The sequence below is a fragment of the Miscanthus floridulus genome, chromosome 10 (assembly GCF_019320115.1).
Source record: "Miscanthus floridulus cultivar M001 chromosome 10, ASM1932011v1, whole genome shotgun sequence".
NCBI classification, from domain to species: domain Eukaryota; kingdom Viridiplantae; phylum Streptophyta; class Magnoliopsida; order Poales; family Poaceae; genus Miscanthus; species Miscanthus floridulus.
In genome coordinates this window covers 102,972,942-102,991,395 of record NC_089589.1, presented here as the reverse complement: position 1 = coordinate 102,991,395, position 18,454 = coordinate 102,972,942, and the positions used below count along the sequence as shown (strand labels likewise).

Sequence of the window (18,454 nt, the reverse complement as noted above, 5' to 3'; positions counted from 1 at the left end):
TCAGGACGCCCTACCCTCGCAACCCCTCCGTCGCCGTTTCTAGCCACCTGGCCGTCGGAATCGACCGGAGCCCGTTCGTCCTCTGCTCCTCTCCAACTTGAAGAAGGAGACGGCGGCGTGGGTGCTCTGCAAGCTCACCGAGAACTTGGACAACGCGTGGGCCGTTACGGCGCATGGCGGCGTCATGGCGCTGCTCGACCTATTCACGGACCACGGAGCGAGCATCGGCGAGCTCGTGTGCGCAGCGTGCTGGGTGCGGCGGAGCCTCACGGGCGTCGACGAGATCAGGAAGCGCACCGGACCTCGTCAAGGGTGGCGACTTCGCCAGGACAGCCGCGATGGAGGAACGGAGCATGCTGTCGACATCGTGCTCATAGGTGGCGGCACTGGAGCATGAGGTTGTGGGGGCGCTGCAGCCTAAAGCCGTGCTGGAGCTTCGCGCAGCTATGCCGCGCCCGCGTCGTAGAAGATGTCGCCGCCATGGTCGTCGTTGTCGAGCCCAACGAGGGGATGCGGCTGGTCCCTTCGCTCCTGTTCTAGCAGCCCCTGGACGAACGCACTGGGAGTAGGAAGAGAACAGGGGTAGGAGAGACATTTGACGTCCGTATGCTGATTTGGATCCCTGCTGGCGTGAGGGCTGACGTGCCATGTGAGCAAAAGTGGTATTTTTTGTATCTGTTTTTCGTCTTTGCTGGTAAAAATATAGCAACAACCGTTGAGATGCTATCTGATGAGGTGTCAATCCTCGTAATGGTAAAAAGTTAAATCTCCCTCGTCGATGATGTAACGCCCCCGCTTGACTCATGTAGGCCCCATGACATGATAACCGACGCGCCACATCCCTCATCTCCCACAAGGACATGGAGCCGCGACAAAACCAAACACGACGCATCGCACAGCACGCTTCACGCCCTCCTCCATCCCCGCGCACCCGTGTCGCTCGTGCTTTCTCAACCAACCACTGGCAGGTGGTCCCGCCGAACGTCCCACCACCACCCTGCCAGTTGTCCGGCACCACACCACGTGGCTCCCTTGCCCTGACTGGAGCCACGTGAGCTGCGTTGCAACGGCTTTCCCGCCCCGTTCACACACCCTCCCTCCTCAGAAAACGGAGCACGGCCGTGACGCCTGGCGCTTACACGCGGGTCCGCCTCCAGTTGCGTCCGTGGTGGCCCACCCGTCGGTGATACAGTTACCGTACCGGTCGAGCCAACCATGCCTGCATCGAGCGCGCAAAAGCCTGGAGCGCTCCCACTATAGCAGACAGACACCCCTTCCCATCCCCACCCAAACCCCCAGTTCCCCCAAACCCCGCCCCCCCGAATCCCGTTCCGATCGCGAATGGCCGCCGCCGCACCCAGCAGCGCGCCGCCGCCGGACGCCGCCGGCGCACGGAGGGGGCGCGGCCGCCCCCGCGGGAGCAAGAACGGGAGCGGGCGGGGGCGGGGGCGGGGGCGCGGGCGCTCGCGGAGCCTGAGGTGGACGCGGTCGCCATCCGGGTCGCCCGACGGGCCCCATTCCCCGCGCCCCGCGGTGGACCTTTCCGCGCCGCTGCCTCCCGGCACCGACGTCGAGGTCCGCGTCGACGACGACGGGTTCCACGGGTCCTGGTTCGAAGCCACCGTCCTCGACTTCACGCCGGCCCGCGGGTACCGCCACCCGGCGCGGTACACCGTCAAGTACGCGCACCTCCTCGCCGACGACGACGAAGGCGTGCTGGCCGAGCACTTCGCGCCGTCCCACATCCGCCCGCGCCCGCCGCCGCCGCCCCCGTCGCCCCCGCCGCGCTTCCAGACCCACGACATCGTCGAGGCGTTCCACAACGAGGGGTGGTGGTCGGGCATCGTCGTGTCCGCCCCCGACCCCGACGCCCCCGCCGGCTCCGGCGCCGCCGGGGTCACCGTCGCGTTCCCCATCACCCGCGAGGTCATCGAGTTCGCGCCCGGCCTCGTCCGCCCCCGCAGCGACTACGTCGACGGGGATTGGATCCCTTCCCAGGTCGCGATGGTTGTCCGCCCCAAGCGCGCGGTCAAGGTCTACGAGGTCGGGGACAAGGTGGAGGTGGTGAGGCAACGGAGCGCGTACGGCGAGTCCTGGTTCCCCGCCACGGTGAGGGTCGTCGTCGACGACCTCAGCTACGTCGTCGAGTACTTCGATCTGGAGGAGGGCGAGGGCGGGCCGGAGAAGGCCACCGAGTACCTGCATTGGTGGTTCATCAGGCCGGCTGTCGAGCATTCGCCAAGGAAGAGCCAGTTCAAGCTCCAGCCTGGCGCTGCTGTGGAGGCTTACTGCGATGGGGCATGGTCACCGGGTGTGGTGCGAAGGGTCCTCGGCGAGGGTGAGTATGAGATCGGTATTGTTGCCAAAAAGTCAGAAATGCTGGTGACCAAGGTGGTGCCATTGCTCAAGCCGCAGTATAAGTGGAATGGCAAGCAATGGAGGATTGCGACCCATAAGGTACTGCAACAGATCTGTCTGTTTGTCATAGCTGTCTTTATTAGCTCATTTCTGATTGTCTGCTGTTGTACACTTGTGAGATGCAGATACTACATGGTTCCTTGCTGATTTGTTGGGACTGGCCCTTGCTGACTTTATTGCATATCTTAGTTCCTTCATTGTGTCGTTGTAATATATGAATATGATTGCCCGTAGACCATAGCTATTCTTAGAAAGACAAATTTGTTAGAAATACAAGTCTGAGATAAGTACAACTAGTCTAATTAAGTCCATCACTGACACAGGGATATTGTGCTTCGCATGATTTGTAGTACGCTCCAGCTTCAGCCAAATGGCAATATTTCCTCTCCTTGAGTTTGAGCCTGTCTGTCAAATTGTTATTTGTTTTATGGGTAGGATGGAGTTTCTGGCACATGATTAAGTTCAGACAAGCTGTTCCATTTGTGTTTTGCGTGTTTGGGCTGCTAATTTTGTATGATAGGACCCTGAATACGGGTATCATCAACCTCATGTTTACATAAGGTCCTCTAGGAGTAGGGATAAAAACTGATGGGAATGGGTGGGAAAACCACTCATCATTTCTATGTTCACATTTTGTCACCAGGAATGGGAATGGGAGCTGGAACAGGATATCCAGGAGCAGGGATGACATGGGATATACGGATAGAAGTAAACAAGTAAATATGGGCGGAAATTCAACAGAAACAGAAGGATACAGAACTCGCATTGATTTAGAGTTCACAAGTTCACCCTATATATCAGTCACAGCATAGGTTCACAAATCACAAGTTCACACACAGCACTCACTACCTCACAGTCTCAAGGGTCACAGCTCATAGGAAGCACACCACTGCGCTCAATACTTGGACTGCAGCAGTTCACACTTCACAGCACTGTATGGCTGCATCAAACCACACACCACACCACCAATTCAATGCATGGCTGCAGCAGTCCACAGCACCAGTTCACATCACAGCACCAGTTCGCAAGTTCAAAAGTCACACAAACACATCAACAAGTAGTAGAGAACTTCTGAAAGAAAGTGAATCGAAACCGAGAAGCAGCAGAAGTAATTACTGATTAGAAATGTAGGAGATGAAGTGATTAATTGAGAACTTATGGACATGGATTGCTTTGGCTCAGCCACTGCCTACCTGTAAGGCACATGAGCAGGCAATTCTCGTTGCACCTGTGGGCCATGGTAGTCACACTGTCGACAAATACCTTCCATCTGCAGTCACACTGTCGACAAATACCTTCCATCTGCAGCAATGTTTTAAAGGCGGTAAGGCGAGGCGAGGCGAGCGACCCCCTTCCGGACGCCTAGGCGAATAAGGCAACCGCCTAGGCGACGCCATATAAACATATTAATATATAAGTTAACTAAAAATTCAAAAGCAAATCAGACATTAATATTGCCAATTCTTAGCATGTAATACAATAATAAGTGGTCCTACTAGACTACTAGTACACAACATCAAGTAGTAAGGTAGCAACTCTGAGATCTCTCATCTCTTAATGGCCATAAACTAGTCTCTAGTGACATAATATAACATAATTAATAGTAATGCACTGCTGCTAGCACAGAACTGAAATCTCTAATCAATGTCATCTAGGGATGTTGTGGCCTTCTCCTTCTAGTTTCCAAGTCATCTCTCATCTCCTTTCTAATTGCAGTAGTAGTCATTGTGCATTTTTTTGTATCTCCAAAGCCACCAGCCAGATGTTGCTTCAACCTTTTTATCCCTCCATAAAATGAGTGACCACATAGGGTGCATGTCACCACATCTCTGTTACAAAGGTTTGGCCAGTAGGCATACTTCCACCCTGGATCTGAACTTGCCATTGTGCTATCAATTGTGAACACAAGAATTAAAGAACTAATAAAGAACAGCACGTGGAAAGGAATCAGCAGTCCACTCCACTCTGCATCTATGGACCAAAGGAGAAGGGGTAAAAACAGAGCAGCAGCGAGCAGGGTTGAAAACAGAGGAGCAGAGAACAAGGCAGGCAAGATTCGACCTTCAAGAGAGGAGAGAGGACAAGAAGAGGGAGAGAAGAGACATACAGGCAAGCAAAGCGCAAGCTGGACACCATGAAGAGCACAGGACCGACGAGTCCGTCCAATCCCCCCTTCCTGAGTGGAAATCGACGAGCCGCGTGCGGCGCGTTGGTGGGATGCGTGAGCGCGCAGGGTAGCGGAACCTGGCAGGTGCGGTGGATTTCTTCTCTCGGTCTCTCCTCCCCTTATTATCCCTTCTTTCCCAAAAATCCGCGCCCGATCCCAGCGCGCAAATCCTTCCCGCGCGCGATTTCCTTCCCGCGCGGAAGCGGGATGTGCCGGGCGGGAGATACTTCTTTCCCGCGCTGGCTTCCTGGCACGCAAGGCGACCGCCGCGGCCTCCTTGGCGACGCCCTGAATGCCTAACGCGAAAGGCGGACGCCTAGGACCGGAAGGTGGACGCCTAGGACCGGAAGGTGGACGCCATACGACCACATAGTTAGGCGATCCCGACGCCCAGAAACTTTCCTCGCCTGGACGCCTAGGCGACGCCTTTAAAACATGGATCTGCAGTCACACAAATACCTTCCATCTGCAGTCACACTGTCGACAAAAGATGCTCGGCAGTCCTCCGAGGGGTATCCCACGAAGGTAGATTGATCGGTGGAGGTGCGTGTAATCAGGAACCGGATGGTGACACAAGGCGCAGAGACAGCGATTTAGACAGGTTCGGGCCGTCTGATCGACATAATACCCTACGTCCTGTGTCTTTGGTGTATTGTATTGAATATGAGATCAATGAAGATGACCCCTGCCTCTCCTTATATACTCTGGAGGGGTAGGATTACAAGGATAGTATCCTATTTGGTACTATACAATATCTTGCGGTGCACGTCGACCAGTGCCGTGCACGCCTTGCATTGTGTAGATACAGGGAGCCTCAGGAGGATGAATAAAGGATGCCAAATTACTATTTCCGTCCTGAAATATAAGTATTGAAGGTTCTCCCATGTCAAATTTTCCTAAGTCTGACCAAGTTTATGGAGAAAAGTATTACTCCCTCCATTCCAAATTATAAGACGTTTTGGCTTTTTCTAGATAGTGATGCTAATTTGATGTCATAAATATTATTCTTATTTTCTATAAACTCAGTCAAACTTATGATAGTTTGACTTTAGGCAAACATCGATCAGTGACGGAAGCGGGCTAGCCCTCGAATCCGCATATAGGCTTAATTTTGTGGTTTACCGTGTAAACCACAAAATTAAGCCTATATGCGGGTTAGCGGGCTAGCCCGCTTTCATCCCTAACTTTGATTCCTTATTTCACGATGGTGGGCAATATCATAGGATCCCCATGTGGGGGCAGTTGGGGGAGTGTTGGTAATTGGGTGGGGGCTGTTCAGCATGAATTACATTTTGTGATAGATTCAATGATACTCAAGCAGTATCCTATTTACTAGTACTCTGTTTCTGGCGTATTTATACTTTGATTGAATAGTCACTTATTTATGACTAGATTGAATATTGTCGTTGCTATAAACTCAATGTTGTATCTAAACATATGTTGGCTACGAATACAGTGGTACAACTTTTGCACACACAGCATGGATATAATTTGACTGATTCTTAGGCAAGAGTTCTGAAGTTAACTTTTTAGAACTTAACATGCCCTATAAAAAAACGGAGATAGTATTATTGATCATGAATAGATCTTGACCCTGGAAAATATTTCACTATGGGTATCTATGAAGTTTAAGCTGTCAGCTGTTTTGCGAGTCAGCTGTTTTGCGAGTTTAAGACATTTGTTTTAACCATTGGCATGCAATATGTATATAGCACATTGCTAAAGAATGGTATCTCTTTGAAATTTTAGCATATAGCAATAAAACATCTTATCATTCAACTTGTATGATCTGTTCTAAATATTTCCTTGTGCAGAGACGGGCTAACTCGAGGCGTCGGTCTGTGTCTGGTAATAGTCCAAGGTCACCAGTTGAGGTGTCATCCAGTGATGAAGAACACAGTCTAGGAAAGAACACATTAGCCAAAGGTTCTGGACATGCTTCAGTCTCTGAGATGGACATTCCTTTGTCTGCTCTGTGCAACTCACCAGAAAGCACTCATTCACCGAATTCTTCTGTCTCTGAAAAGAACAGTCTTCAAGGTTCACATGGGATAGTGAATTCAGTGCCAATGAACGGACTCCTTTGTGCTTCTCCAGGACATTCAGCACCAGTGGACAATCAAGAAATCCTGTCTGATATGGTTGTTACTGATGGTGAGCTTAATGGACCTGTCTCTGGAAGAAGTGTTGATGGCCATGATATGCTTTCCATTACTGAACCAAGAAAGAAAATGGCTTCAGCGCGCAGAAATAGTGCTGTCACACGCAAACAGGAAAACCCTGTCAAATCACTCAGGATGAAGAAATGTGTATCGAACATTAAAGCGGGGAAAACGCACCCTATTCAAGGACTTCAGGGAAAGGTCGGTCCCTCTAATAATTTGAGTCCCATTCCTTATGTTTTGTAGCTGGAGTAAGGATGCCTGCATATAATTTATTATTTCTGTTAATGTTGATCTTTTTGCTTGTGCAGATTCAGTTGAAGGGCAACATGAATTTCTCTACTCCAGACATTGTTTTAGCTTTGAGTGTCTCTGGGGCTGGCCAGACTATTTTATCTCCAGATAGACTGGTAGAGACTTATGATTGGCTTTTAAAACATCCTTTCTGTCTTCATTTTCACGTGTTTTGTTCTGTTCTGTTTGTCAATCTATATTAGGTGTCAATAGGGACAAAAAGGGGTTCAAGTACAAAGGTTCTTGCCTCTAAGAAATGTAAGTGTTTTCTATGGAACACATTCATCTTTATAGGTGGTAATTAAAAGCTAATAACAGTTGCCGTACAATCTGCAGTGGCTAACAGGAGAGGATCCAAAGAACTGTGCAGTCCAAATAGCTCATTGGATGTGACTAGGACTGTCCAGCAGAGAGGAAGCAAGGAATTGGCAGAGCCAATGGAAGAATGTCCCTTAGCAGTAAGAACATTCTTTTTCAAACTAATACTTATATTATTCATCACCTTCTCACCCTTGTACTATTTTGCATGTAGTTGGAGTGTCTGAATTCTGATACTCAAGAACAGCTTGATAGAACTTTGGAGGATGCACAGAACATAACTGAATTATCAAATCAGGACCTGTTACCGATGGTGCCTCCTGGCTTTAAATCAATGGATAATGGGAGAGGTATGAACTGTGGAAAATATACCCATGCGCATAGTTTGCTACATAATTGAAGGCATACATACATGATAGTTGCAGACCAATGATTAATGACTGGATTTTTGTGTGCAGGTACTAACATACATGATACTCAATTTGATGAAGAGCCAACTGGTACGACCAGCAGCCTTATTGAACCGAAGGGAAATGGTGACATGTGCACAGACCATGCTGCTACCAAATTAGCTGAAAGCAACCATGTCATGGAAACAGCTATCCTATGTCTTGATTGTCCAGCTCAACAAGCCCGTGGGAAAGTGGATGAGAGGTCAGTTTTACAGAATGCTGGGAGTTCGCAGTGCATCATCGACAGTTCTCCATTGAGGAGCTGCTCTGCTTTTGAGAGCTTGTTGCCTTCACCACAGCCTTTTGAGGACCAGGCTTTGTTCGTCAAGAACTCACCTATGTGGGATCTAGTTGAAGCAATGCATGTGTTTAAGGAGCTTCCTCAACAACCTCATTTCCTTCCACTCCAAGAACATGCCCCATTACTACGTGAAGGAATGGCATTAGGTATGATGGTGTCATTCGCGGACTTAGTGAAGGTTACAATGGAAGCAAGCATAGACAACAGCATGGAATGGTTCGAGGACAAGATCAGGACAATCTCCCATCTAGAGGCAAATGGATTTAGTGTGCAATTTATGCAGAGCGCCATGACCGATTTGGTCAAGATAAAATCTGAGCTCACCAGTTATCATGTACAAATTGGCAAGCTGGATTCAAAGTTTGTGGAGAAGACAGCTTCGTCCTCCCGAGCTGGTGCACTGCTTGATGAAAAAGATATAGCTGCAGCAGAGCTTGAGCAAGAACTTGGGCGCATTCGCCAGGAAAGCCAGAAGATTGCAAAGGAGAAGGAAAAAATAGATGCGGAGCTCGCTAGTATCAAGACAGCGCTTAGCGGGTATGACGATCTGTGCAACGGTGCGGAACGTAAGTTTAAAGACGTCTTGGCTGGGCTGCGGCTGAAGAAGCTAACCTGATGCACAAGCTTTGGATATCGTTTTGCTGCTTCTAACTTGACATCTGTTTATGCTGTTGGGCTGTAGGTTATCTATGCATCACAGTGGGTTCAGATCGATGTGCTGTGGTTATGTTGTGCAAGTCATTCGGTACCTTTTATGTATCTGTAGGTATATATGGCTTAGGGAGCCTGATGAAGTTTCGACTCTTATAATTGCTACTGCTATATTAATTGCCAGCTAGTTGGACCGTACTTATTTGCCTGTAGCATATTTAGTTTGAAGGCAATCTGTTTCCGTTCTTGTGAGCTTTGATTCCCCTGACTTCTGTCGTCTGATGGTAGTGATCCAACTTGACATAGGACCACTTTGTGTTTGGTTTGGGAACAAGGAGAGACGGGATAGGCTCATTTCACTTTTATTTATTCACTTTTGTAGGATGAGGACGTCTCTGTTCTATGTTTGGTTAAGGGGACAAGAACGGAAACACCTAGATGCGTGTTTGGTTGAAGGTTTCCTAGATGCTTGTTCTGTGTTTTGTTGAAGGTTTCAATGTTTGGTTGAGGGGACGAAGATGTCTCTAGATGTTTGTTCTGCGTTTGGTCTATGGGATAAAGCTATAAAAAAGATAAAAGATGGATTGGATGGAGCATATTTACGCAATTAGCTTCCGTTAATAGTGGTGCCTATTTGTTAGCCACTTACCACACACACATGGGACTGTTGTGCCTACTTGTGACATACATGGGACCCCATCCATCAGTCTCTACGCACCTCCCCTTCCCTGCTGCCGGCACAGACGAACGGCGTCAGGAGGGATGCCCTCCGATTCCTGGGGATTGGGTTGTCTGGTAGCGTTGGGTTCGAAGACAAGATAAAATGAGATAGCTCAAATGGATGCCATTTATTATTTTAGCGACAAATAGATAATTCTCTGTTACCTAAAAGAATATTTCCTTCTAGGAGCGACTCCGTCCCCAATATTTCTGAATCAAGCACTACCTTGGATTGTCTCATCCGTTGCCTCGCTTGAAACCTTATTAGGGTGCGTGCAATACAAAGACGCCGGTGCATACTCTTAAAGAGAGTAAGAACGAGTGCCACGTCGGCAAAAACACTCGAGCCTACTTTTAAAGCTGGCTTGTTCGGCTTCTTTTTTCAACCAGAACAGTATTTTTCACTCACAACAATTCAGCTTTGGCTTGTTTTTTTAGTCAATTTCAGCCAAGTGAACGGGGCCTATGTAGGCACAATGGAACAACTACGACCATACATACATATATGCTTAATCAGCTTTGCAAAATTAGGAGACTGTTTAAGAGCCTGTTAGCATCAGTGCAAGACGATATATATAGCTCAACTATTTTTTTAGCTTGTGTTAACGTAAAGATTGGTCACACACCAGTTAAAGTTAGATCGTCTGTGGGGTCACTCCTGACCTCTCGCCCTCGCTGAGGATCGCGCGGGGAGAGGCCGAGGGTTTCCCACATGATGGAGTATGAACGAGTGCGACTGAGAGGTAAGGAACGAGGGTAACCGAGCTTAGGACAAAGCATGAAAGTGGATTAAATGCCCATTAATTTGTCCGGAAAATGGATCCCGTTTTCTCACACGAGCGCCCCGGGTATTTATAGGCCATACCGGGGGTCGCGGTGAAATTACGTTAGGGCTACACGTAGAAAGGCGCTAGCTATATAATGGTCTAAGGGTACGGCGGTAATCTTCTTCCCTTGGCCAACCACTCCGAGCCCTAACTACCTCAATGGGGTCGCCGCCACTGCCAGGACAGCTGCCTCCCTCGGCGAGCGTCGAACCTTCGCGCGTTCCAATCGAGGGGCGGCCCTTCGCCACCGATCAACGCTTCTCTTGCCGCGGTCCCTCGGCGAGGCAGGCCTTCACACGTGACACCTGCACACACGGATCGAACATGACGAGCAGAAACCATCGCGACGGGGGTGAGTATCCGCAGCGAGGCCGTTAGACAGGCCAGCAGGGGGTCAAGTGCCGAGGTAGGAGCTGTGCTAGGAAAGCTTCCCCCCAACATCGTTCGGATCGCCACATACCGAAGAACGCAGCAGATAACCAACACTCTTTTCATGGTGAAGAACGGTGAGGTTTTATGAGCAAACCACAAAAAGATAATCAAACATGCTTACGTGACGAAGAATGACTAGTTTCCGGGCAAACTAGCAAATGAACCCTAAGAGTACGCCCACGAGGCAAGTACGTCGCCGGGTTGCCCTTCCCTGGCTTCTGGCCCGCAGCCACAGCAGCCCGATCCAGCCGGCCTCCCCTCTTTCCCTTCCCCCGCTCCCGCGCCGGCCCAGTCGCAGCCCAGCTGCAGCAACAGCCAGCCCACGCGAGGTCCCCACTCCTCTCTCTCTCTTTGTCTCTATGACAGAAGGGCCCCGCCTTTCACCCTTCTCTCCCTCGCTGCAAGTCGGGCCCCACCGTTCCCTCGCCGTCTCGGTCGCCGATGGGTGGGCCCCCTAGCTGTCATCCCCCACCTCCCGCACGCGCTCTCTCTCCTCTTCCCTCCTTCCGCCATGGACGCAGTTGACCAAGCCACGAGTTCGACCAAGTCCCTCCCCTCCATCAGCCGGTCAAGATCCACGTATCACGTCGAGATCCCCCGCCTCTGCTCCTTTCCTCTCTTAACCCCAACGCGGTCAAATCAGCACCCGCCCTCTCCACGGCCGCCATTGCCGGCCTGCGCACGAGCTCCTCCTCCTCTCTGCCTATAAAAGGGGCCATCGGCACCGCCCCTCCATGCCACCACCACTTACCCCTCTCCGTGCCCTCTCCCGCTCCATGGCCGTAGATCCACCCGCCGCCGACGATCTCCCTCATCCAAGCATCTCCCCCGCCTCCGTTGAGTCCTACGGCCTCGCAAGAACACGGCGAACCCGACCCTCAACCTCTCCTCGTCGATCCGTGGCCCCAACCTCGTCATTGACCTCGCCGGAGCCAAGCTCTATCTTCACCGCCGCCGGCACCATCGTCTCATCAACCACCACCACCTGATCCTCCCTGCCACCAACGACTCCAACTCGAGTTCGCCATGGCCCCTGCGACCTCCGCCGCCGCTCACCGGAGACCCCTGGTCGCCGGAGCGCCGTTCTGGCCAATGTCTGGCGAGCTCCCGGATGTGCGCGGCCACAGCTCCTTTGAAGCCGGTGATGCAGCACTCCGCAGCCGTCAGGTCGGGAACGGGTGGTTACGATTCCATACTGACCCTAGTCAACGACCGGTCAAAAGCTCGCCACGTCGTCACGTTCCAACCAATCAGCACACGCCACGTCATCATAAACGCCACAACAGCAAGGTCAAATCTCCTGTCAGCGCTGTTGTGCGACTAGCCCCTACCTTTATATCTATTTTATCCATTGTTCTCTGAGTCATGCCGTTCTTCCAGTCTAGCCCCTGGACTTCTCGGTAATAATGCGCGCCATCCTGGTCTCTTCAAAATCAGGTTTTCTTATTTTAATTTCAACATTGAGTTTTACTTATTTACATAAATACCATCAAACTTCGAAAGCTCACAACTTTCAAACCGTAGCTCCGTTTAAGCCCTTTTTTGTTACGTTAGCTTAAACTACGTGTTAGCAGAAACGTTTAGCATGTCCTATGCTTTTGAATTTGAACATAAATGTTAATTTTGTTAATGTCTATGCAATTGATTGAGTTTCTAATTAACACCAACATGGCGTTTTCATAAATCAAACTTAACTTGATTAATACCAACTCAAATGTTTCTTCATTAATTATAACTTTTTAGTTTAAACACAAAACGAATAATGGTTCTCTTAGATGCTCTCACTCGCATTTAGGTTTCTAAATTAGTGACATAAGTAATATGAAATATTTATAACTAAAATATGACTAAGGTTTAACCTCATCCTTTCTAATTAAAACATAATTCGAATTAATTCAACTTTAGGATGTTTCTGATATCCTTGATCTTATTTTGGTTAATTAAAATAAATCAAGCATGTAGGCTTCTCTTTTATACTCTCGGTAGTCGTTTCTTTTCAATTCTAGCTTTGTTTTTGGTGTTTCTTGCGTTCTCTTGATCGTAGCAACGAGCCCTCTTTTAGCATGTTATTTTAAAGCTTTTCACTATGATTTGAATAATGTGTTTAGCTGTCTTTGGTTTGCCTATTTGTATGTTTCTCTATGCTTGGTGTTTGCTATGAGTGGAAGAACCATACTCAAGCGCCGAAGGCCGAAAGCTGCAGAACAGAAGATTGAAGAATTTCTATGAACAATTGTCTTGAGTGCAAAGCAAGTGTAAAAGGCAAGTATAGTATGTGATCATCCTTGTTACCTATTTACCTTTAATCACTTAATTCATACTGCATGTGTCTACCTTGATTACCACTAAGGATTTCCGAGCTCTGTACTTGTACCTTGTCACCTATGGGTTTATGCATTAGGTAGTACGATGCTAGTGCTCAATTAAATGACTATGATCTATAACTTGACTAATGGTATATGCAATGAACGTTAAAACATGCTCTTTAGAAACATGGACAGAAGGATGCTAGAGTATGTAACACCCAAAATTTTGCATGGTTTTAAAATAGGAGAAAATAATTTAATTATGCATTTGTGAGCATTGAAATTTAGAAAAATAATAACTTTGTTAAAATTTAAAATCAAATATAGGTTTACATACATGTCTATGCATTCATGCTGCTGCATATTATTTTTGAATTGTGTGGCTTGAAATCAAACTTCTAATTGACTTGAATTTGTATTTCAAAATTGGTTTGGAAAATTAGAAAAGCGAAAGGGAAAGGATTTTTCTCCCTCCCTTGCTTTCTGCCTGTTGGCCTAGCTCCCGCCATGGCCCAGTCTTCTCTTGGCCAAGCGTCGCTCGCATGGCCTCCTATTCTCCGTAGGCCCAGCGCGCTCGTGGCCCAGCTACGTTTGGTTGACAACTGGGCCCTGCCCTCTCTGTTTGGCTGACGACTGGGCCCTGCCCTCTCTCTCGCTGACATGCTTGGCCCACCGGTCCGTCAGCATCATCTTCATCCTCATGATCGCGTCGGACTCCATCGCCGGTAAGTTCACGTCCTCGCCATCTCCTCCCTTGCCTTGCACCCCACGCCGCTCCGCCAACCCATCAAGACCCTAGTCGCGTGCGCCGCCATCGCTCGAGCTGCTACAGCCCCTGAACCCTAATCCACCGCTGCTTCGATCTTTGCCGTCGTTGAAATTCTACCACCGTAACTTCATCCCTAAGCTTCGCAAGCGAGTACATCGGTACCTCCCTTGCTCTTTCCCTCTCTTCCTCTTGCGTAAACTTGCTCGACGGAGCAACACTGGCGTCTCAAGCCGCCAAATCGAGCTCGGCACCGCCTTTGCTTGTTCGTAGTCTTTTTCGATCCCCACTTCGAGTTCGCCATACTCCTCTCTCCCTCCCCATGCTTTTAATTGGACCAATGATGCTCGGAGTCACCGTATCGATGAACTCTGGCGAGGTCGGGCCGATTTCGGCCATGGCGCCGCCACGCACAGCGCCGCTCCGGTGACCCCATCTTCCTCTCTTCTTTTTTAGTCATCCAATCTCCATCCAACGATCCAGATCACGCGATACCCTTTCGCCTGTCCTTTTGTAAAAAGGCCCTTATAATTATTTGGATCTTAACCCGCCATCCCTGCACTTATTCTATAGAGCCCCTATATTTATTCGTTTTCATGCCCGCAGTCCCTAGCTCGGTTTAAAATCTGATTTTATTTATTTAAATTCGAAAATTAAGTTTCATCTATTTACAAAACTGCCACTACTTTCTATAGGCCATAAAATCTTCGTTTTAACTCCGATTTGATCCATTCAAGTTGCGTTAGGTTCGTAATTGAGTAATCTACATGTTCATACTACTATTAAGTATGTTTTCAACTTTTAAAATTCAAGGTAGATTTAATCTATTATCTTAATAAAGGAAATCTTGTTTAATACATAACTTCTTCGTTTTAGCTCCGAATTTTGTGATCTTCGCATATATGTGTTCATAGCGAGATGTAGATTCGTTTTACAAACTTTTCATCTTGATTTTATGCTGTTGATGTACTATTCTAATCTAGTCTTTGTTTGCTATGCATGATTGCTTCTAGATGCTTGTATGTTGCTGTGATTATCGAGTATAGACGGTGAGCAATTTGTGGGTGAAGAAGAGTACTACTTTGACGAGCATGATCAGCAGGAGCACTTTGTTCAAGGCGAGTATAGCATGGGATCATCCTTATTTCCTATCAACTTTAATACATTTAATTAATGTTGCTTGTGTCACCTTGATAGGGATTCCCTAGAATTGAACTTATACCTTGTCTCCTATGGGATATGCATTGGGTAGCTTTGCTAGTGCTTAATTAAACCATAATTTTGTAACTTGACTAATGGTATATGCAATAAACATTAAAACCTAACTTTTTAGCAACTTGGAAACATGGGGCTAGAGCATTTAGCTACTTTCTAAATGCTTCAGATTCCTCTTCCTAAGGACTTATCTGTAAGTGATCATCCAGGACTTACAGTACAGCTATAAAGGCTACATGGCTCTAGCTTTAGCTCAGTATGAGAACCTTTTCTAGCTTGTTAGAGGTTACCTTTATTGGCGTACGAATGGCTTGCCGAATCGGGTATAGGACAACCTCTACTCTTATGTGTATAGCCATGATGAAATTATGTCATTCGACAAGGGGGTTCCTACATCTGTTTGCCGAGTGAATCTAATGGCCCTAACTTGTTAGATGAACCTGTGAAAGGCTTCATAGTGAACCCTGCCTGCTCACCTTAGAAGTGTTTTGGGAGTAATTAACCCGAGCATATGGGTATCATGACTCACAGTGAAAGTGTACAACCTTGTAGAGTGTAAAACTGGTATATCGGCCGTGCTCATGGTCGCGAGCGGCCTTGGAACATTTATGGAATAGATGATCACTAAGAATTATCTGTTTATGCTATTCATTATTCATGTTTACATTGATTATGTGTTTTACTTTGGGATTGAAACAACTTGTTGCTACTCTTATGCTAAAATAGTGACAACTAAAAGCTGAATGTCGTTAAACCTGTGTCAAGCCTTTTGAGCCTCATGAACCCCATGTTACACTTGTTGAGTATGACACGTACTTACACTTGTTTATTTTCATTATTTGGATGAAAATCCCGGATGGGTAACAGATGGCTATGGTCATGATGACTTTTCTGAGGATTACTAGACTTGTGATCAACCAGTTGGCATCCCTGTGATATGGAGCTTCCATGAGAGATTTTTCTTTATACTTCCGCTACATTTATGTCAAGACTATGTCTTATTATTCATGATGTAATAAACACTTGTGATGATACTTTTTATAATTTATCGGCTTATGTATATGACTGATCTCTGGGCGCACATAAGATTTTGCATCCCATTTTATCCTTAAAATCAGGTGTGATAGATTGGTATCAGAGCCGTGTTGACTGTAGGACGCAAGTCTAGATAGCAATGGTCATTTTAGCTTCTTTTGGTTCACTCATTTCATGCTTCCCATCTCACCCTTGTTATTTGCTAAATTTTATGCTTCTTTTGCCTCACTCTGTTATTAAAATTATTGCTTCTAATCTAACTAAATTTAATTCTTGTAGATGCCTCGTGCCAATAAGACCGTTCGCATCAGCACCTAAGGCTACGGCCCATCTCGTGGCTTGTATGAGTCCATGGAGCCACGTGAGGAGGAGGAACCCCATGAGCAAGAAGTTGACTCGCCAGCACCTGCACCTACGCCTGAGCCATTCTAGGAAGAACCCGAAGAAGTGGAGGTCATTGTATTGTCTGATGATGATGATGAGGACGCCGTTCAAGAGGATGAGCCGATCCCTCCCCTGGGATGGACTACGAAGGTCTGGTACAAGGCGGGGTGTGAATCCTCCATCTCGCACCACCGACTTATGGGGATTCTTTAGACCTACTATGGTGATTTGGACGTAGCTGTGGAGTACATCTGTAATGAGCATACGCATCCTCTAGAGGACACTTATTGGAAGACCAGGGTGTGGATCTCCATCAGGGATGAACAGAAGGAAGCATACCAGCTGGACTAGAACTATGCACATCACGCTCACTGTGCCACCATGGAAGATAGCATAGAAGATGCATCCGTTGTAGCCTGCATGGGTCTCCGTGGTCGTTGCTTTGATGATATGTAGGAAGATCAAATCGCTTCCTCCCTCGCCAACACCCTAACTTGGGATGGGCAATAATGGACCTTGAAGGCATGGATCCCACTACTCAAGTGATGGTGCACTATGCCTATGAATTAGTAGACAAGAATCGATGGCTGGAAGATCAGTTGAAGACACAGGAGGCGACCCTTAAAAGATACCGACAAGTGATAGACAAGCAAAGGGTGTGCCTCAACCTGCCAAGGATCTATGAGGAGCTTCCCCATGAATTTCTCCCATAGGTGTTGGAGTTCCTTTTTATGTAATAAAACGTTAGTAGCATGGGTCAAGTTGAGTCAAGTCGAGTCTAGTAGTGTGGTGTGAACTTTGGTGTGCCTAGTTGGATTATTATTATGTTTATGTATGAGTTGGATTTTTGTAATGAGTGATGGAACTTTGTGGGCATGTACGCAAGTTCCATAGTTAAGAATATTAAAGTTTGAGTTAATAAATAAATAGTTGGGTTGGGTACATCATGTTCTCTCGGATCTATTTTTTGGAGCAGTCTGCCCTTATCTCAATGCCAATCTAAATCTACTTGACCAAAAAATTATGAAATTTTTATGGAAATAACTAGAATTAAGTATCTTTCTAATGCCTCTGGAATCACCCCTATACCTGATCTGGTTTGAGAGATATAGCTGTTTTAAGTTGAAGTTTCTGCGCAGTCTGGAATCTAGAATAGTTTCGGTTGTGTTCTGTTTTGAGTAACCTAACAATAGAATCTGGGCATGTGTTCTGAATAAAAGTTGTAGATAATTTCTTAAGCTTTCCAACCGTGTACAGCACACCTCATTTGGATATCTAGAACTCGAGATATGACTGTTTTACCGAGCTACAGACGTTGGAACTCGTCCAGAAAATTTACAGAATATATTCTATATCTCTATAAGTGCATATAACTTGGAAATCTCAAATTTTGAATATTTGTGTTGGATGTCAGATGTCTGGAAGAGGAAGAGGCTGAGGTCATGGAGGTGTGCCCCCACATCCACCACCACCGCCGCCACCTACTATTGAGCAGCTTCTGGTAGTGTAGACAGAGCTTGTGCAAGCTCTGGTACAGAATCAGCAGAATCATCCAATTGGTGGAGCACCGCATAACAAGCGTGGTGAATTTTTGAAGGGCTATCCCCAGTGTTTTCTCATGCCACTGATCCACTAGAAGCAGATGATTGGCTTCATGCAGTGGAAAAGCAACTCAACATAGCACAGTGCGATGACCAACAGAAGGTGTTGTATGCGTCAGGACAACTCTAGGGAGAAGCTCAAGACTGGTTGGAGTCATTCGAGTGTGGACATCCCACTAATGCTCCTCCTATCACCTGGCAGGAATTTAGAGAGAATTTCAGATCCTACCACATACCTGAAGGATTGATAGAGCTCAAGCAGGAGGAATTCAGAGCTCTAAAACAGGGATCTATGTCTGTAGCTGAGTATCATGACAAATTTGCCCAGTTGTCACGTTACGCTCTGAATGAGGTGGCTAATGATGTTGATAAGCAATGCCGTTTTCTCAAGGGTTTGTATGATGG

General features: G+C 47.4%; 1 protein-coding gene and 1 long non-coding RNA gene across 4 annotated transcripts; both read left to right on the top strand.

The window, feature by feature from the left end:
• The first annotated feature begins 1,260 nt into the window (after positions 1–1,260).
• Positions 1,261–9,026, top strand: LOC136486918 (DUF724 domain-containing protein 7-like). Its single transcript, XM_066483983.1, has 7 exons — positions 1,261–2,457; positions 6,400–6,948; positions 7,059–7,157; positions 7,245–7,299; positions 7,378–7,499; positions 7,574–7,709; positions 7,818–9,026. The coding sequence occupies exons 1-7, from the start codon at positions 1,342–1,344 to the stop codon at positions 8,726–8,728; spliced, it is 2,988 nt and encodes a 995-aa protein (XP_066340080.1). The 5' UTR covers positions 1,261–1,341; the 3' UTR covers positions 8,729–9,026.
• A 1,408-nt stretch (positions 9,027–10,434) lies between these two features.
• LOC136486917 (uncharacterized) lies at positions 10,435–17,384 on the top strand. 3 transcript variants are annotated; one of them, XR_010767063.1, is made up of 5 exons: positions 11,123–12,032; positions 12,123–12,179; positions 12,851–13,004; positions 14,828–14,932; positions 16,344–17,384. It is a non-coding gene; the product is annotated as an uncharacterized lncRNA (long non-coding RNA). The 3 variants fall into 3 exon arrangements; XR_010767062.1 differs by having other exon boundaries at positions 10,435–12,032; positions 12,128–13,004; XR_010767061.1 differs by having other exon boundaries at positions 10,436–12,032; positions 12,123–13,004.
• The last annotated feature ends 1,070 nt before the right edge of the window (positions 17,385–18,454 follow it).

Coding starts and splice junctions, on each gene's coding strand:
- LOC136486918 (XM_066483983.1), top strand. CDS start 1,342: ATGGCCGCCGCCGCACCCAGCAGCGCGCCGCCGCCGGACGCCGCCGGC. Junction 7,158..7,244: donor TTTTATCTCCAGATAGACTG/GTAGAGACTTAT, acceptor AATCTATATTAG/GTGTCAATAGGGACAAAAAG. Junction 7,300..7,377: donor GGTTCTTGCCTCTAAGAAAT/GTAAGTGTTTTC, acceptor TACAATCTGCAG/TGGCTAACAGGAGAGGATCC.